The 20438-nt window shown below is 45.8% G+C and overlaps 1 protein-coding gene across 2 annotated transcripts in view; it reads left to right on the plus strand.

Annotated features, from left to right (window-relative positions):
- ASAH1 (N-acylsphingosine amidohydrolase 1) overlaps nucleotides 1-20127 on the plus strand; it is a 39784-nt gene extending 19657 nt beyond the window's left edge. The window contains exons 3-14 of one of the 2 annotated variants that reach the window (XM_031943839.1): nucleotides 7993-8083; nucleotides 9329-9415; nucleotides 11777-11855; nucleotides 14903-14977; nucleotides 15538-15583; nucleotides 15985-16129; nucleotides 16389-16443; nucleotides 16544-16625; nucleotides 17328-17459; nucleotides 17545-17668; nucleotides 18989-19045; nucleotides 19537-20127. In XM_031943839.1, coding sequence (XP_031799699.1) covers nucleotides 7993-8083; nucleotides 9329-9415; nucleotides 11777-11855; nucleotides 14903-14977; nucleotides 15538-15583; nucleotides 15985-16129; nucleotides 16389-16443; nucleotides 16544-16625; nucleotides 17328-17459; nucleotides 17545-17668; nucleotides 18989-19045; nucleotides 19537-19626 — 1063 coding nt within the window. In that variant the 3' untranslated portion in view covers nucleotides 19627-20127. The remainder of the gene's footprint in view (nucleotides 1-7992; nucleotides 8084-9328; nucleotides 9416-11776; nucleotides 11856-14902; nucleotides 14978-15537; nucleotides 15584-15984; nucleotides 16130-16388; nucleotides 16444-16543; nucleotides 16626-17327; nucleotides 17460-17544; nucleotides 17669-18988; nucleotides 19046-19536) is intronic. The other variant, XM_031943840.1, reaches the window with a different exon arrangement.
- Nucleotides 20128-20438: the final 311 nt, after the last annotated feature.

The following is a 20438-nucleotide window of genomic DNA, read 5'->3' on the forward strand; positions in this document are numbered from 1 at the left end:
CAAGAAGAAAAAACATAAGAATAATTGGGCTATCAGAAAGCTATGACCAAAAAAAGAAGTTTGCCACAATTATACAAGAAATTTTTTTAAAGTGTCCAGAAGAGATAGAAAAAAAAAAAAAAAAAACTAGGTGATCATCACCTGAAAGAGATCTTACAAGGAAAACATACAGGAACATTATTGCTAAATTTCAAAACCCATAGATCAAAGAGAAAATTTCACAAACATAAATAACAAAAAACAATTCGAATATGCCAGAGCTAAAATCAGAATTTCACAAGACTTAGCAGCAGCTACAATAAAAGACCACAGATACTGGAATACTATATGTCAACAACCAAAAGAATTAAGAGTGGTGGCTGAATATGTTTTTTTTTTTTTTTGAAAGTCAACAAGTACAAAAATTGCTGGGAAAATTGGAAACTAATATGGCAGAAACTAGGCATTGATCCACACTTAACACCGTATACCAAGATAAGGTCAAAATGGGTTCATGACCTAGGCATAAAGAATGAAATTGTTAAATTAGAGGAACACAGGATAGTTTACCTCTCAGACCTGTGGAAGGGGAAGGAATTTATGACCAAAGAAGAACTAGAGATCATTACTGATCACAAAATAGAAAATTTCGACTACACCAAACTGAAAAGTTTTTGTACAAACAAAACTACTGCAGACAAGATTAGAAGGGAAGCAATAAACTGGGAAAATATTTTTACAGTCAAAGGTTCTGATAAAGGCCTCATTTCCAAAATATATAGAGAATTAACTCTAATTTATAAAAAATCAAGCCATTCTCCCATTGAAAAATGGTCAAAGGATATGAACAGACAATTCTCAGATGAAAAAATTGAAACTATTTCTAGTGATATGAAAAGATGCTCCAAGTCATTTTTAATCAGAGAAATGCAAATTAAGACAACTCTAAGATACCACTATACACCTGTCAGATTGGCTAAGATGACAGGAAAAAATAATGATGATTGTTGGAGGGGATGCGGGAAAACTGGGACATTGATGTATTGTTGGTGGAGTTGTGAACGAATCCAACCATTCTGGAGAGTAGTTTGGAACTATGCTCAAAAAGTTATCAAACTGTGCATACCCTTTGATCCAGCAGTGTTACTACTGGGCTTATATCCCAAAGAGATCATAAAGAAGGGAAAGGGACCTGTATGTGCACGAATCTTTATGACAGCCCTCTTTGTACTGGCTAGAAACTGGAAACTGAGTGGATGTCCATCAGTTGGAGAATGGTTGAATAAATTGTGGTATATGAAAATTATGGAATATTACTGTTCTGTAAGAAATGACCAACAGGATGATTTCAGAAAGGCCTGGAGAGACTTACATGAACTGATGCTGAGTGAAATGAGCAGGACCAGGAGATCATTATATCCTTCAACAACAATACTATATGATGACCAGTTCTGATGGATCTGGCCATCCTCAGCAACGAGATCAACCAAATCATTTCTAATGGAGCAGTAATGAACTGAACTAGCTATGCCCAGAAAAAGAACTCTGGGAGATGACTAAAAACCATTACATTGAATTCCCAATCCCTATATTTATGCACACCTGCATTTTTGATTTCCTTCACAAGCTAATTGTACAATATTTCAGAGTCTGATTCTTTTTCTACAGCAAAATAACGTTTTGGTCAGGTATACTTATTGTGTATCTAATTTATATTTTAATATATTTAACATCTACTGGTCATCCTGCCATCTAGGGGAGGGGGTGGGGAGGGTAAGAGGTGAAAAATTGGAACAAGAGGTTTGGCAATTGTTAATGCTGTAAAGTTACCCATGTATATAATTTTATAAAAGAAATGACCAACAGGATGATTTCAGAAAGGCCTGGAGAGACTTACACGAACTGATGCTGAGTGAAAATGAACAGGGCCAGGAGATCATTATATACTTCAACAACAATACTATATGATGACCAGTTCTGATGGCCCTGGCCATCCTCAGCAATGAGATCAACCAAATCATTTCCAATGGAGCAGTAATGAACTGAACCAGCTACGCCCAGAGAAAGAACTCTGGGAGATGACTAAAAACCATTACATTGAATTCCCAATCCCTATATTTTTGCCCACCTGCATTTTTGATTTCCTTCACAAGCTAATTGTACAATAATTCAGAGTCTGATTCTTTTTGTACAGCAAAATAACAGTTTGGTTATGTATACTTATTGTGTATCTAATTTATATTTTAATATATTTAACATTTACTGGTCATCCTGCCATCTGGGGAAGGGGTTGGGGGGTAAGAGGTGAAAAATTGGAACAAGAGGTTTGGCAATTGTTAATTCTGTAAAGTTACCCATGCATATAACCTGTAAATAAAAGGCTATTAAAGAAAAAAAATTAAAAAAAAAAGAAAAGAAAGTCAACAAGTATTTATTAAGGATCAACAAAGTTACTGAGACTTGGCTTTGTACTAGGAATACAGACAAAATAAAGAGATCTTATCTGCAGGGAACTTACATTTTTTTCTTTTTTTAATTAAAAAAAATTTTATTGAAGCTTTTTATTTTCAAAACGTGCAAGAATAATTTTTTACCATTGATTCTTGCAAAACCTTATATTCCAATTTCCCTCTCCTTTTCTCCCACCCCCTTCCCTAGATGGCAAGTAATCCAATATATATTAAACATGGTAAAAATATATATAAATCCAATATAGGTATACATGTTTATACAATTATCTTGCTGCATAAGAAAAATCAGATCAAAAAAGAAAAAAGTGAGAAAGAAAATAAAATTCAAGCAAACAATAACAAAGAAGGGAAAGTGCTATGTTGTGGTCCACATTCCATTCCCACAGTCCTCTCTGGATTTAGATGGCTCTCTTCATCACAAGACGATTGGAACTGGCCTTAATTGTTAGAAAGAAACACACCCATCAGAATTGATCATCATACAATATTGATGTTGCCATATATAATGATCTCCTGGTTCTGCTCATTTTACTCAGCATCAGTTCATGCAAGTCCCTCTCTGAAATCATCCTGCTGGTCATTTCTTATAGAACAATAATCTTCCATAACATTCATATACCATAATTTATTCAGCCATTCTCCAATTGATGGGCATCCACTTAGCTTCCAGTTTCTTGCCACTACAAAAAGGGCTGTCATAAACATTTTTGTGGCTGAAAAATCTTATATCTAGCAAAATTAAGTACAATATTGAGTGAGAAAAAAATGGATATTCAGAGAATCCGTCAGATTTTCAGGATTTTGTCTCAAACAAACCTAAACTCAATAGAAAATTTAATATATAAGCACCAATGCAAAGACTAATTTCAAGGGTTTCAATAAAGAAAAACTGTGTTTTATACATGGAAATGTAAACCTTATGTGTAAGATTGCCATTAGTAATTGGGTAGTCTAAAAGAAAGATTGGAATAGAGCTGGTAATGATGTGACTAAAAAGCAAAACTGTAGGAAAAGGCAAAACCAGTAATTGTATACTATACAAGTGTGAGAGCAAGAACCGATTCTGAAGACATGGGGTGGGGGGGAGGGAAGGGTAATTCTGAAACCTGCTCACATTGGAAACAAGTTAAAGAGGGAATAATACTTATACATTCAGAAGAGTATAATACCCTCCAAAATCTATAAAAAAATAAGAGGGTGAAGGAGCAGAAAAAGGTGGGGCATAGAAGGCTGTGTAGACCAGTGGGAGTTAGGATAAAGTATATAGGTTAGGTATGGGAATGAGCTATAGAGGGAGAGAAAGGAAATATAAGAAAATAAGAACAAAACACACATTTTATAGTTAAAACTCTGTGAATGGCATGAACAGAAGTGGATAGCAGAAGGAATTGGAAACCAGAATCTAACAATATGTTGTTTATATGAAACACTTGAAATACTGTAGACAGATATTATAAAGTTAAAAATAAGGGGCTAGAGCAGAATATATTGTATTTTAGCCAAAGTGGGGGAAAAAAAAACACAGCGATCATAATGTCAGATAAAGCAAAACTAAAAACAGATCTGATTAAAGGAGGTTAATTATAATTTTATGACTGCCACATTAGTTATGACACCCCATATGGTGTCGTGATGTACAGTTTAAGAAGCTGGCCATATACAATGAATTAATATCAGTATTGAATATGTATTCACCAAATGGAATAGCATTCAGATTCTTGAAGGAAAAGTTGAATAAATTACAGGAAGAAATAAATGAAACTATACTAGTGGGGGACTTCAATTTTACCTCTCTCAGATGTAGCTAAATCTAAACATAAAATGAACAAGAGATCATGTACCATTTTAACCTTATCTCAGTGTATATGCTGTGAAATGTTCATCTATATCTAATTTCTCCCAAACTGCTTTCCAGTTTTCCCAGAAATTTTTGTCAGTGACTTCTTACCCCCAGAGCTTGGACCCATGGATTTATCAAACATTAGATTACTATGGTTGTTTATTACTGTGTATTTGACCTAATCTATTCTACTGATCTATCACTGTATTTCTTTTTTTCTTTCTTTTAGTTTTATTTATTTTTATGTTTTTTTTTCCTTTTTTATTTTTTAAGCTTTTTATTTTCAATATATGCATAGGTTTCAACATTTATCCTTGCAAAACCTTGCGTTCCAAATTGTTTCTCCCCACTCCTATTATGTTAAACATGTGTAATTCTTCTATACGTATTTCCACAATTATCATGCTGCACAAGAAAAATCAGAACAAAAAAGGGGAAAACATGAGAAAAAAACAAAAAGCAAGCTAACAGCAACAAAAATACTGGGTTGCAACATTCTATTTCTTAGCCAGTACCAGATTGTTTTAATGATTAGTTCTTTATAATATAGTTTAAGGATCTGTTACTGCTAGGCTGCCTTCTTTTATATATATATATATAATTTTTTTCATTGATTCTCTTGAAAATTTTTATATTTTTTCTTCCACATGAATTCTTATTCTTTTCTAATTTTATAAAAAAAGTGTTAGTTTAATTGGCATGACACTGAATGAGTAAATTAATTTAAGTAGGATTATCATTTTTATTATATTGGCTCAGTCTACTCATGAGCAATTAATATTTCTCTAGTTGTTTATTTCTCTCATTATTTTATTTAGTTAGTTTTTATAGTTTCATATATTTTATTGTTTTTTCTAGTATATTTTTTATTTGATTAAATAGTTTTCAATTACACGTAAAATTTTTTTTAACAACTTTTTTTAAATTTTGAGTTTCACATTATCTCCTTCCCTCCCCACCCAACCCCTTCTTTGAGAAGGCAAGTACTTTGATATAGATTATATACATTTGTAGTCATGTAAAACATTTTCACATAACCATGTTGCAAAAGAAAGCACAAACAAACAAAAAAAAAAAACCAAGCAAAAAGAAAAAATAGTTTTAAAAGTATGTTTTGATCTGTTTTCAGACTTCATCCATTTTTTCTATGGAGGCGAATAGCATTTTTCATCACAAGTCTTTTGGAATTGTCTTGGTTCATTGTATTGTTGGGAAGAGCTCAGTCATTCACAGTTGATTATTGTATAAAATACTAGGTCTAGTATTTTTCTGGCCTGCTTACTTCACTTTGCATGAATTCATATGTCTTCCCAGATTTTTCTGAAACCATCCTGTGTAATAATCTCTGTTCGGTTTTCTGGGGTCTCTGGGGGTCTTTGGGAGCAGCCTTCATTTCAGTTCAGTAATCACCACAAGAACAGGCAGGCGTTAACGTCTGGATTCTTTATTTTCTCCATCCTGGGGCTGGGCAGCTTTCTGGAGAGCCTTTCAGACCGGCCTTGGTCTCAGTGGAGAAATGCAGAAAAGCCTGCCACCAGGATGTTGTGAAGTGGGATGAATGAATCTTAGTCCAAGGGTTTGTGCTTCAGCCTCCAGTTAGCTTGTCTTCTCTGGCTCTCTGCCTCTCTTCTCTAACTCTGAATCTGAATGAACCTGGCTGAGGCTCTCAGCTTATATGCTCTACACTGAATATAAACCAATCATATCGCTAAGAAACCATTGTTTGTTGTAAGATTAAATTAATCCTACTGAATTTAGAATTATTAATCAGGCTAAACTAAATAACCATTGTCTTTATGAATTCCACTTAGTACCTTGTAAGAATCCTTGTTTCAAGTTCAGAGTTCTGGCCCATAACAATCCTGCCCCTCATTTCTTATAGCACAATAATATTGCATCACAATGATATACCACAACTTGTTCAACTATTCCCAGTTGATGCACATCCTCTTAATTTCTAATTCTTTGCCACCACAAAAACAAAAGTTTTAAATACTTCTATACATATACGTTCTTTTCCTTTTTCTTTGATCCCTTTTGGGTACAGACCTAGCAGTGGTATTGTTGGATCAAAGGGTAGTGTATGCATAGGTTTATAGCCTATTGGGCATGATTCCAAATTATTCTCTGGACTGATTGGATCAATTTCTAACTCCACCAATGGTATATTAGTATCTCAATTTTCCCATATCCCCTCCACATTTATTATTTTTCTTCTTGCCATAATTGACCAATCTGAGAAGTATGAAGTAATACCTTAAGATTGTTTCAATTTATCTTTCTCAAATTAATAGTAATTTAGATTATTTAAAAAACTTTAGATAGTTTTGATTTCTTTTGAAAACTGCCTCTTCATATACAAACATTGATGAATTGGGGAATGACTCATATTCTTTTTTTTTTTTTTTTTTTTTATTTAATAGCCTTTTATTTACAGGATATATACATGGGTAACTTTACAGCATTAACAATTGCCAAACCTCTTGTTCCAATTTTTCACCTCTTACCCCCCCCACCCCCTCCCCTAAATGGCAGGATGACCAGTAGATGTTAAATATATTAAAATATAACTTAGATACACAATAAGTATACATGACCAAAACATTATTTTGCTGTACAAAAAGAATCAGACTCTGAATTATTGTACAATTAGCTTGTGAAGGAAATCAAAAATGCAGGTGTGCATAAATATAGGGATTGGGAATTCAATGTAATGGTTTTTAATGACTCATATTCTTATAAATTTAACTCACTTCTCTTGTAGTTGAGGAATAAGGCTTTTATAAGAGAAACTTGCTGTAAAAATTTTCTCTCAGATTCTTGCTTTTCTTTTAATCTTGTTTGCATTCATTTTGTTCCTATAAAAACTTAAATTTAATGTAATGAAAATTATCCAGTTTATATCCTGTAACGACACCCCAATTCCACAAACTTTTCTTGCTGACCTCCTGAGTTACCTTGGATTGGAAAAACATCTCACCTCCACATTTTGTTGGCTCTGCCATTATAGAATTTTATTTGAGGTTCTTTTGTGTAGAGGGGAATGTGGGAGCGTTCTGCTGGTTTGCTTTATCTGATCTGCCATTTTGGCTCTTCTCTATATATTTTACACATGGTAACTCCATAAAGTCCCATTGGTCCAGAAATCATCTCTGTGAAACTGACTCTCAAGGTCTATATCCAGCACTAGCTTCTCTCCTGAGACCCGTCCTGTCCACCAGAGATCCCAGAATCAGTACATCCCCCAGGGAGCTCATCATCATTTGACCCTCCCAACCCAGCACCCTTCACAATGAAGTCATTTCCAGAGTGACCCATGTTTCCCTGGCTCTGCAAGGTCACCGCCATGGAGACTTCCTCTCCTCGCTCTCCCTGCCTGCCGTTCCTGGGCAGGTTCTAAGTCTTGTCTGTTCTGCTTCCACAACATGCTCGTGCTAGTCTCTCGTCCTCACCATTTCCAGATTCTCCTCCTCCTGTCTTGGCTCCATGCTAGGACAGGCCCTCACGTCCTTCTCTGCCCAGCCCCGGGTCACTGCCTCCGACCCGGACCCTTCCGGATGCCTTCCCGAGTTACCCAGCGTCACTTGGGGTCTGGCCTGTATTTGTGTGGGGAGGGGGGGGGGGGCCTCTGACGGAGGGCTGTGATCTTCCGCCAGGGAGGATGCCTCGGCGGGGTGAGTAACTGGCATGTTCTCATTGCAGGTACCACGGCCCGGTCCCCGGGTACACCATCAATCTCGACTTGCCCCCGTACAAGCGATGGCACAAGGTCATCACAGACATGGCACCAGCGGTACGAGAGAAACTCCCACACTTCTTAACCAAGTCATCCATGACTTTTTTAACAAAATGTAACATTGCATTGGCTTCTTTATTAAACAGTTGAAGACTATTGGGGCAGGAGGCATAGTTCCCTTGTTTCCTGCTCCTTGATCTGATGTTTTAAATCAGGCTTCTGGAGGTTCTGCTTCTGGCCTTGGACTTGGCAAGAGACGCCCAGCTGTCTCTTGTTGAGGAGTAAATCGCCTTTCCTTTGCCATTATTACAGCATTAGGTGCTAACTAGCTTTGCCTAGAGAGGGCTAAGAGACTTCAGAAGAGGGAGAGGCTGTGCAGAAGAAAGGGCACAAGGAGGACTTTGTAGTGGAGCCTTGGGCCCCAGGAGGCCTAGTGGAAAGAACACTTGATTTGCCTGGCTTTGGTGCTTATGACCTGTGGGATCCCCTTCCTGGGATCTCAGTTATACTGTGTAAAAAGCAGGGGACAGCTTGGGACTACTGAGCCTGTGCCCCCCTCAGAAAGCCAAATGCTCTGACTTGTTTGGGGCTCCTAGGTCTAGAGCACAGGAGATTGGGGACTTCCCTTGAAGCTACAGGCCCCCTGGGTCAAGGTAGAGTTCTGCCCCCTTGGGAACTGTTCTTTTGGGAGGGGTCTCTTCACTTGTATGATCTCCTGTTTTCTCAGCTCCCCTATCAATGGCCTTTAGTGCCCAGTCTGCCCACCCTACCTGCTGAGTCCGAGGATCAAATAAAAGAACTATGGGGCTTTGGGGAACCAGCAGCCCTTGGCCGATGTTAGGGGCTCCTAAGTATTTCTGTCTGGGTTCAGCCTTTCCCTTGGGTTTCCCTCCCAGTCTTTTACACTGTGTGAGGCACCCAGCAAACAAAGACTGGGTTCCCTCAAGGACTCTTCCCAAGACCAGCTGGGTGGGTTCTGGCTGTCTGACTGGCCCTCTGCCTTCTCTGCTTGTGTTTTGTGTTGGGAGAAAAGAAAGAAAAATTCTCCATGAAATGGAATTTGAAAGACCTAGTCAGGTTGCCAAGAGCTTGTCCATTAGCAGAAGTCATCTGCAGCTACGAAATGTAATTTAATGTGATACAGTGCAGAGCAAGAGCCGCCAGACTTGGGGGCAGAGCCCCTCCGCTCTGGGCTGGTCTTCTCATTGACTTGTGTCCCGGGGGCCATGAATATTTCTGACGTCGGCACGCTATGACTTTTGCCTCCTCCTTCCTGATTGGTGCGTATGTTTGTCATCCCAGCTCCGTACTATTGTGCAGAATGTGAAGGATGTGGTGAATGCTTTCTTTCCTAGTGGAAAAGTCATGAAGATGGTGGATGAACGCTTGGTAAGAATTTTTATTATCCACAATAACCCATATGTTTGTACATATGTGTATCTCTCCCCTTCCCCCTATTCTACCCCCAGTTGCCCAACACTGATGAGGCTTTCACTCCATGATGGAGAAGTCTTGGCAAGCACAGTCTTCCTGGTCCCCCGGGCTCTCCATCCATCCCTCAGTATTTGGGCCCCAGGCTGTGTGACCCCACCTGCCTTTTACTCTGTCCTCAGGCTAAGTCCTGTGGTTCCATCCATTCCATTTGCTCTGGGATCTTTTGCCCTTCTCTGCCCCACCTCCCCTGACCTGTGCCCCTGCTGCCTTATCAGACCTTAGCCTTTGCTTGCTCGCACCTGCTCATCCACTCTTGCTCATGGGCCGCTAAGTAAAGCAGAAGGTTATCCTAATGTGCCACGCAGGGCCAGTGATAATGGTATCTGATGCCCTCCATACAACATCCTTCCCTTACTCCTCACAGTGGCTATTCCAGACTTTCCCTTCTCTCCTCAAGCATCCCAGGGTATCTCCTCACCTCTTTCTGGCCTGAGAAACCAGACCATTGGGGGAGAGACTTTTATTCCCCTCTTTGCTCCTCATCTCTCCTTCCTTTCTGTGTCTGATGAAGAAAAATTTCCCCTGCTTATGTCCCTGTCTCTAGGCCAGCTCAACCCTCTCCTCACCTCCTTCCCCAGTAGATTGTCCCCATCATTATATCCCCTCCTCAAGCTTCCTCTGTACTTTCTCACAATTTTTATCCCTGATTATGAAAGAAACTTTGGAGCTGTTCCATTCTAAAATTCAAGACCAAAGCACTAAAACAAATCTTTATTTGTTTGTTTATTTTTATGTAAATTATGTTTTATTTTGTTTCCAATTACATGTAAATATAATTTTCAGTGTTCATTATTTATAAGATTTTGAGCTCCAAACTTTTCCTGCGCTCTGTCTCCCCTCCCTAAGATGGCAAACAATCTGATATAAGTTATACGCATATTTCCACATTAGTCCTGTTGTGAAATGAGAAAGAGAACAAAAGAAAAAGACACCAAAAAACAAGGAAAGTGAAAATAGTATGCTTTGATCTGCATTCAGATTCAATCATTTCTTTCTCTGAAGTGAATAGCAGTTTCCACTATGGAATTATCTTTTGAAATTGTTTTTAATGACTGCATTGCTCAGGAGAGCTTAGTCTGTCATCATTGATCATTGCATAATCTTACTGTTACTACATACAATGATCTCTTGCTCACTTTTCTCAGCATCAGTTCATCCAAGTCTTTTCAGGCTTTTCTGAAATCAGTCTGCTCATCATTTCTTGTAGCACAATAGTATTCCATTACATTCATACCTTATTCAGCCATTCCCAGGTTGATGGGCATCCCTCCATTTCCAATCAAAAACCAATATTTCTAAGAAAACTTTTTTTGTGTGCTTTTTTTATTTTTGGCCTTTTAAAAGTTTTTCTTTTATTTAAGTCTAACAAAAATGTCAATTTTAATTACAGGTCTTAATGATAATAACCCTCTATAAATATCAGTTGTCTTCAAACCAAGACTCTTACGTATAACACACCTATAATGCCCGACACATACAGAAAACTACAGCAAAATGATTTTTTTTTTTTTTTTTGCTGAGACTGTTGGGATTAAGTCACTTGACCAAGGTCACACAGCTAGGAAATGTTAAGTGTCTGAGGCCAAATTTGAACTCGAGTCCTCCTGACTTCAGGGCTGTACCCCTTAGCTGCCCCTAGATTTTTTTTAAAGGTTAAATATAGGAAAAGTTTAAAGAAAATTTTAGAAAGTTCAATTCTTAGATATTTTGATTTTCACTATCTAAAACAGATTCACTAAAAAAAAAATCACATGCATATTTCAAAAATACAAAAACTATAAGATTAGGGAGAAATTAACCAACAATTTGGGAAAAAAATAAATCAACCACTGAACATTGTCTACCTGTAGAATGTATAATCTGAATATGTGTGTGTGTGTGTGTGTGTGTACACACACACACATGTTTTATATATATATGAAATATATAACCTGAATACACATACACACACATTCAACTTATTTATTGGTGTTTGTACAGATTACTTTGTCTGGGTCTCAATTTTCTCATCTGTAAAATGAGAAGGATGGCCTAGATATTGTAGAAGGTCTTTTTCAGCTCTGTAAAACATAGCTTTTCAAACTGCTGAATGTTCAGTATTTCCCCCTACACAGGAACAGTCTGTGATTTCTGTGCTTGATGGGAAAAACTCTACTTTTCTCAAAGTTTCCCTTTAAAATGAAAACTCATCTCTGTATTTTATGTGGAGAAAACAACAGGAAGCATGATCTGATGATGTCTCTTTCTGAATTCCAGGCCAGCATGCTTGGCAACCTTCCCTGGCCCTTTGAGGAAGAATTGAAGGGGATTGCAGATGTGTCACAGATCCCTCTAGGTAATATGACCTCTTTAGGGTGAGGCGGAGTGGGGAAATGGCAAGGGGAAGAGGAGCCCCTCTACTTTTTTCAGTATTTTAGAAGCTACCACATGCTAGAGGAATTTGCACTTGATGCTTTGGAAACTAAAATAGAGGGGATACAGGTAGAATTGCTGAGAAGTCAAGAACATCCCTAGCTAGGAACCCCCTTATCTACAAGATCCCCAACAAGAGCAGGCCAGCCTGCCCTCTTACTCCAGCGACAGGGAGCCCGCCACCCTTTAGTGCCTTACTTTGTCTCTGGGTCTTCCCCCCATTGTCCTTGGGGTCTGGCTTCCACAGCCCCTTGTGGTCTTCATTTCCTACCCGTGGCTCTTTCACTCAGTCCTCCCCGAGCATGCGGCCTGGGAGCCCTTAACCATCCTGATTGCCCTTCTGGAGGACTTGCTTTCATGGCTGCCCAGACCTGGGCCTAGAGCGCCAGCTGAGGGGGTGAGCAGCTCTGGGGAGCTCTCGTTAGCCCCGGACACTTCCTTTGAGGCAGCCAAGGTCACTCCGTCACACAGGAGGGGCTGCGCTGGGCTGCAGATGCATTCACATCTTGTGAAATTCTGCCCAAGGTCCTTTTGGATCCATGTCTGACTTAGAGCCTCTTAGCTCCCTTCTCCCTGCCCCATAGTGTCAGCTGCATCTTTCTCCGAGGCATGAGTCCAAACATTGAAACAGCCCCAATCCCTAGGGCCTTTCTGTGGACACTTAAGCCTCCATTGAACCGTTAGTGACAGCTCTTTGACTTCCTTCCTTCTCCTGGTTCTAAATCCCGACCTGGCCGGACTCTTTCTTTCCCTGCATCTCTTCATCATCCCTCGAGGGCCCAGCCAAAAGGTCGGCTAGAATCCAGGGTGAGTTCAGTGTGGGGAGGCACACAGAGGCTTTCAGATCCTGGAGATAGGGGTTGTACGCACAGAAAGGCTGGATACCAGGGAAAGAAGAGGTCTCAGGCTTATACTCGGGCACCTCCAGACCCACAGGGAACTGCAACAAGAACAAGTATAAACTAAAAGCTTTATCACGAACCAGTTCCAGATCCCAGATCAAGGGAGGACCTGTGCAGGGGAGTAGCATTCCCAGCAGGGAGACATGGGCTAGTGTGTGGAAAAAGAAGTTCAGAAAGCACCACCAGTAGTAGCAGCAGTTGCATCAGTATAGTTCAAATCCTAGGTGGGAATCCCAGAAGAAAAGGGAGCCCATGGTTTTGTCACTGAACCACCAGAGTTTTCCAGCTGACTGACAGGGACAGAGTCCAGCACTATCTACTTTTGCTCAGACCCAAACCCAGGACAAACCCAGAGCCTCAGACCAGGGGGCAGCAATCAGACTGCCCTGGATCAGACCTTTTTGGGAGTTCCAGAAGCTTGCAGCTCCCCAGGCTGTTCCTGAGAACCTGGTATAACACAACATTCAACACCTCAAGAAAACAGAAACAGGATCAGCCCAGACCTTCCCTCTAGAAATGGCACACAGCCCAGCTCTCACACTAAGTCCCTGGGAGAATGGGCAAACAATGAAAGAACACTGTACCAACATATTTTGGTAGGAACTCTGACAGAAAAGATGGCTCCAAAATATCTACAAGCAAAGCCTCAGAGAAAAAACAGCATAGATTTTAAACTAGAATTTCTGGAAGAGATGAAGTAAGAATCTAAAAAATATTTTTATAAATGGGATGAGTGTTTGAGAAAAAATGGGGAAAAGTGAGAACTTTGGCAGAAGAAATTGAAAAGGAAATCATCTGTTAGCACAAGGAAAAAAAAAATGGAAGGCATCTCTTTGCAAAGAAGACTGACCTAGAAAACATTTTGAGAAGGATAACATTAACAATCATTGGACCATATGAATACCACGACCAAAAAGGAATCTAGACATTCTATTTCAAGGATTCTTAAGAGTGCCCAGATCTTTTAGAACCAGAGGACAGAGAAGAATATGAACAGACAGTTTTCAGATGACAAAATTAAAGCCATCTATAGTTATATGAAAAAATGTTCTAAATCACTATTGATTAGGGAAATGCAAATTAAAACAATTCTGGGTACCACCTCACATTTCTCAGATTGGGGAAAATGACAGGAAAAGAAAATGATACAAGTTGGAGGGGATGTGGGAAAACTGGGACACTAATACATTGTTGGTGGAGTTGTGAACTGATCCAACCATTCTGGAGAACAATTTGGAACTATGCCCAGAGGACTATCAAACTGTGCATACCCTTTGATCCAGCAGTATCACTACTGGCCTTTTATCCCAAAGAGATTTTAAAGGAGGGAAAGGGACCTGTTTGTGCAAAGATGTTTGAGGCAGCCCTCTTTGTAGTGGCTAAGGATTGGAAAAGGAGTGGATGCCCATCAGTTGACTGAACAAGTTGTGGTATATGAAGGTAATGGAATATTATTGTTAATAAAAAATGATGAACAAGCTGATTTTAGAAAGACCTGGAAAGATTTACATGAACTGATGCTGAGAGAAACAAGCAGAACCAGGAATACATTGTACACAATAACAGCAAGAATGCGTGATGATCAACTGTGAAAGACTCAGATTTTCTAAGCAGTTCAATGATTGGAAGCAATCCCAATAGAGTTTGGACAGAAAACGCCCTCTGCATCCAGAAAAAGAATGAGACTGAATGTAAATCAATACATGCTATGTTCACTTTTTTCTGTTATTTTTTTTTTAGTCTCTCCCATGGTTTTCCCTTTTGCTCTGATTTTTCTCTCCCAACATGTTCATAAAGCCATGTCTGTTAAAAATAAATTTAAAAACAAAGAACTGGAGGACAGAGTAGAAACAGAGTCATGCTTTGTTCTGCCCATCCTCCACTGAAGGGCCTCCACCCTCCTCCACTCCTGCAGTCTGTAGGGGGGCTTCTCTGGGGGGGCATGAGTGGCACAGGTGGCATATTCTCTGGGATGTGGATGGGCTGGAGGGGTCCCCGGGTCAGAGGGTCTGCACGCCTGCGTCTCTGTTCCATTCGCTAACCTGTAAATATGGCTTGTTCTCCTCAGGCGAGATCATTTCCTTCAACATTTTCTACGAACTCTTCACTGTCTGCACCTCCATAATAGCAGAAGACAAGAAAGGTGAGCGAGGACGGGGGCGGAGTGGGCAGGAACCAGGCCTGCATTCAGAGATGGGCTTCCCTTTCTGGGATCACCCGCCCACAGCCTTTCATGGATGGCAGAGCTTTGTGGCCATGGCTCAGACTTCCCCATCGCTCCCAGCCACTTACGTTAGCCCGGCAGGGAGGCTCCTCGAGTCTCTGCAGCCCTGACGTGGCTCCCCCAGCCCCCAGGCTGATCTGTACCCCGGCCGTTGCAGCCCTCTGCCATGTGTGGCTTCTTTACCCTCACCCGGACCTCACGCTCCAACAGCAAAGGCAGCCCCCAGCAAAGGTAGGAAAGGGCTGGCTGCCATCTCGGAGCGCCATGGTGGGTGAGAGGCTGTTTCCTTCCCCTACTCATTCAGGACTTCCTAGTCCTTGGCCCTGTCTGCAGCCAGAGGTAGGAGCTGGGAAACATGGGCTGGACCTTAGTGGAAGGGCTCGCGTGCCCCTGCGCCAGCCGCTGGCCACCCCCTACTGTGACCTGGTGGATGGGGCTGTCATGGGTTCTGCTCACTCTTCCTTCTTTCCTTTCCCGAGGTCATTTGTTCCATGCTAGAAATATGGATTTTGGAATCTTTCTTGGGTAAGTAAGGCACAAAGGCCTATATCTATGGCCATTTATGCTGAGTGGTGTGACAGGCGTCCCGCAGAGCCAGCCTGATCCTGTTCGGCCACAACGGGGGAGTGGGCTCCCTTGGCAGGGCAGGGGTCCCGGGGACAGGCCTCTGGTGGAGGCGGGAGAAACGCAGTGGGCAGTGGCTGTGAGGGAGCGAGCCCCTGAGCAAGTGGAGGAGCTCCTCCCTGGTCTTGCTGTCCGCTCCCCCACGTCAGTTTGAGTCCTTAGATTGTCTCAGGGGGAGACGGGGTTTGCGGAGTCCCTGCCTCAAAGGGACCCCCTTAGTTAGGCCCCCACACCACTGGGCGCCGCAGTACCAGCCTGGCGCGCCTCAGCCCTGTTTCCCTGCCCCGGGGCTGTCTGTGCAGGTGGAACAAGAACAACAACACTTGGACTGTGACAGAAAATCTGAAGCTGCTAACAGTGAATCTGGATTTCCAGAAGAACAGCCAGACGGTCTTCAAAGCTACCTCATTTGCCGGCTACGTGGGCATCTTAACAGGCCTGAAGCCAGTGAGGAGCCTCTGACTCTGGGCTGGGGGAGCCCCAGCAGCCTCTCGCTTAGCAGAGATCAGTGGGGAAGATGGGAAAGGGAGGCTGAGGGCGGGCCTCCGGCAGGGGAGCCTGGGCTCGGGGGCACGGACTGGGCTCGGCCCGCTTGCACTCCCACGCCTGGCACCGGGACTGGCTGGTCCGACAGTGGGGAGCACTAGGCTTTTAAAGAAAAAGGAACCGCCTCCTGCCCTAAGTCGGTTCTCTGTGTTTCTCTCAGGGGATGTTCAGCCTGACCCTGAACGAGCGCTTCAACTCCAACGGCGGCTACTTAGGTGAGTGGGGGTGGCCGGCCTCCTGGGCGGGGCGGGGGGCACTCCCAGGGCCCCTCCCCCCTCCCCGGTCATGCAGGCGCCTGCCTCCTCCCCCTCCCAGGCATCATTGAGTGGATGTTGGGCAGAAGAGACGGGATGTGGATCAGCTTCCTCATGAGAGATGTTCTGGAGAACGCCACCAGGTAGCGCTGTAGGGGCCGGCGCTGGGGTCCGCACTAAGCCGTTCAGGGGCTTTAGTCTTGCAGCCCCCTGGAGCCTCCCCCGGCCCTTCCCTCAGGGCCTCCTCTGCTGGGGAGCCTCCAAGAGCAGGGAGTTGGGGGGGGGGGCCATGCCCCCTGTAAAGGGCAGAGCCAAGGTCTGAATGCCGGGCTCCTCTTCTGTGGAATGAGCACATAGCTCCTTGTGGGCCCCTCCTCACAGGGCTGTGGCCCAGACCCAGGGAGACTATGCGGGTGACTGAGTTCTCAGCAGCCCAGGGGGCTTTTGTCATGGCCCCTCCGTGGAGTTTGAGGTCTGAGGACGGGTCTCGTGTTAATCCAGAAGTGACCCTCAGGCACCAACACCCTCTTTGACTGCTACGTTGGGGCTCAGACATGCACACCCCCCCAAAACAGAACCCCGTTCTGCCCCATTCCCCCATGGGCAGTGTGCCCTCCATCTGAGAGCCCTGGGGCGGGTAGCCCTCAGCCTGACCCTGCCTCCTCTCTCACATCGGGCTTGCTGGTGGCTGAGGACTTCCAGTGCCCAGTCCCCCGTAGGACCCCTCACTCCTGAGGGTAAAGGAGGGAGGGGTGTTTTCCTGGGAGGCTCCCCCGCCGGGTAGGGTCCTGGCTCGGGACCGTGGGGAGGGAAGCAATGGTCTGTTTTCACATTCCCCTCTCCAGTTATGAAGAAGCTAAGAACCTGCTGGTCAAAACCAAAATCCTGGCCCCGGTCTACTTCATCCTCGGGGGCAACAAGTCGGGGGAGGGCTGTGTGATCACCCGGGACCGGAAATCTACCCTGGATGTCTACGAGTAATTCGGGGGGGGGGGCGGCACCGGGCCCAGCCTTGGGGCGGGGGGGGGGGGCGAGGCTCAGGGCTTCCCTCTTCCTGGGCAGGCTCAGGCCCCAGGAGGGCAGGTGGTACCTGGTGGAGACCAATTATGACCGCTGGAAAGCCCCCTTCTTCTTGGACGACCGGAGGAAGCCCACAATCACCTGCCTGAACCAAACCACGCAGGAGGTGAGTCCCCGAGTCAGAGTGAGCCCCTGCCCCCAGCAGGGAGGGGGGCTCCGAGGCCAGACTTGGGCAGAGGCAACTCAGCAGAATTTGGGAGAAGTGGAGGAAAACAGGAAGGAGAAGCCCAGGCGCCCGCCGGGGCCCAGTGCTGTGCTGAGGGGGGGGGGGGCCTTCAGAACCCAGGTAGAGGGACAGCCATGGTGGGCAGGAGCACGGGGGCTCTGGACGTGGGCCGGACACACCCACTGGGAGTTAGAAAGGAGGAGCACAAGGCTGAGCCCCCCGGCCCCACACACAAGTCATTCTGGTCCCCGTGCAGGAGGGAGGCATGGTGGGCGTTTGCCAGGATGGGGGAGAGGGACAGCCCCGGGCCTGGAGAGGGGGACGAGTGGCCTGGCTTGGCAGGAGGTGTCATGGGCAGAGCCAGGGGGGGGGGGGGGGGGGGGAGGGGGGGGCGGGGACATCTGTGACTCGGGGCTGACAGCAAAGTCCTCGGAGTCCTGTCAGGACCCAGGCCCGGAGCTCTCGAGCTGGCCCCAGACACACGGGCAACCTTGACCTTTCTAAGCGAAGGCCTTTCCCCTCTCACAGTGTCTGAGGCAGAGGCCTCCTGGGGAGGGGGGGCAGGGGAGCCCTCGGGGTCCTGGCTGGGGCGGGAGCTGTTGCTGTTGCCCCCTGAGCCATCGGGAACAAAACGGCCCGGATCCAGTCATGCCCTGGGAGGCCCAGAGTGGGAGCCACCACCACGGCCGGGCTGGAGCCTCTGGCCCAGGACTTCTCCTTCCCCGGGGGGTCTGGGACGAGCCGAGAAAGGGGCATCTGAGAAGGGGCCACGGCGTCTGGCACGGGGCGTGGCTGGAGACAGAGCACGCCGCCGTCAGCTAGAAAGGAGGCGAGAAGTGGGAGCGCCCATTTGTCCCTGGTTAGGCAGAGCTGAGACCCCCGGATAGCCTTGTGTTCGGGGTGGCAGCTGCAGAAGCTGGCCTCGGTCCTGGGGAGCCCCCGGCAGGGAGAGATCCCCTGTAGAGAAGGGAGGCTTGTGGGAATCCTGGGCACTTGTGGGATTGGTAAACAGGACCACCCCCGGTGCTGCTTTCCCGGGCCGGGAGGAACAGAGAAACAGAACAGGGCCGGAGGGGAGGGATGGGGCTGGCTTGGGGGTCCCGCCCCCTGAGCCCCACGTGCAGTGGCAGGAGTGGGGGGCTGTCAGTGAGCAGCCAGCCCTGGGGACGCTGCCGGCTGGGAGCCCCCACCTCAGCGGGCTCAGGGCAGCCGCTGCCACCCATCTCCAGACCTCACTGAGCAGGGAACTTCCTTCCCCAGAACATCTCGTTGCCTGCTTTATACGACATCCTGTCTACAAAGCCGATTCTCAACAAGGTAATTCTTTGCTGGGAGCGTGTCCCCCGGAGTCCTTCCCCTCGGGCTGGTCTGAGCTGGAGAAGTGGGCTGGGGGTGACTCCCGGGGAGCCCTGGGCCGGCTCACACTGGGCTGTGGGGGGGTGGTTCTTGGCCCAGGCCCCCACATGGCGGCTGGAGGGACTTCCTAGCACTAGCTGGGGCCTGCGGGCGCTGGTGCTGCCGGCATGGGAGGCATGGAGCCCCGGGTCAGGGCCCTCTGTGGGGGTGGCAGGGAAGGGCCCCAGGGATCAGGGTGGGCCACCTGAGGCTTCTGGCCGGGTCTGTGTGGGGGGCAGCTTGTAGGGCAGACCGAGGGCTGGCCTGAGCAAGGGAACCTGTCCTGGTGGGGGCCTAGGCACTTCTCTGGCTGGGGAGCGAAATCAGGGTTGGGGTCTGTCCTGGCCCCGCCCCCAGTGGTCCGTGCTGTGCCCTGGCTGGCACTCTCAAGGCCCGAGTGACCTTTCTTCTAGCTCACGGTCTATACCACACTGATGGATGTGTCCGGGGACGTGTTTGAGTCGTACCTGCGAGACTGCCCAGACCCCTGTATCGGCTGGTGAGGAGGGGGCACCTGAGCCAGGAGCAGGCTCTCGGAAGCGCTTCTGCCCCCGACGAGGGGAACTCTGTGCGGGAGGGCCCCGGGCCCCAACTTCAGGAGGCAGCCAGGACCCCAGGCTCATCCTCACTTCCTCGAGCTTGTTGATGCCTCAGGGAGTTTACTTTACCACTATATCCTTTGTGATTCCTTCCACACTTGTCAGTAATTTTTAGAAAAATGAAGCAGTCCTTTGGAACCAAAGTCACCAGCCTGTACCAAGGGTGTGCCAGGCCTTGCTCTTGGATTGGTGGCCTCTGGTGCCCTTGAATGATGGGAGGGGTCCCGTGGGCCAGGCCCGTTCCACGTCCCCGCAGGTCCCGGTCAGCCTGTGGCTGCATCCTGGCCCAGATGTTTCCTGGACGATGGCGGGCATCTGAAAGAGATGGAGGTCCTCGGTCTGGTTCTCAGCCGAGGACCCCCAGGCTTCTGTTCCTCCCTTTAAAATAAACACGCTCTTGTACAACGCTGCCTTCTATGGTCTTGGGATGGGGAGGTGGGTGCATCCCCGGGGGGTGTTCCCTACTGGAACCCCCTGCCAACCCCAGGGACTGGCTGTTGCTGCCCCAAATGCTGCTCAGTGGGAGGTACTTTTGTTCCAAAAGTTGATCCATCCATGTTTTCCCAGCTTTCAGCCTTGAGAACCACGTCGGGCCCGGGCCCTGGGTTCACAGGCGGCTCCTGGTCACCATTGATCTTGTGTGTGTCGTGTATTAATGGGGGCTGAGTCTGGAGGGGGGGGGCTCAGCAAGGAGAAGTCACAGATGAGCTGGCTCT

Source organism: Sarcophilus harrisii, chromosome 6 (assembly GCF_902635505.1).
Source record: "Sarcophilus harrisii chromosome 6, mSarHar1.11, whole genome shotgun sequence".
NCBI lineage: Eukaryota > Metazoa > Chordata > Mammalia > Dasyuromorphia > Dasyuridae > Sarcophilus > Sarcophilus harrisii.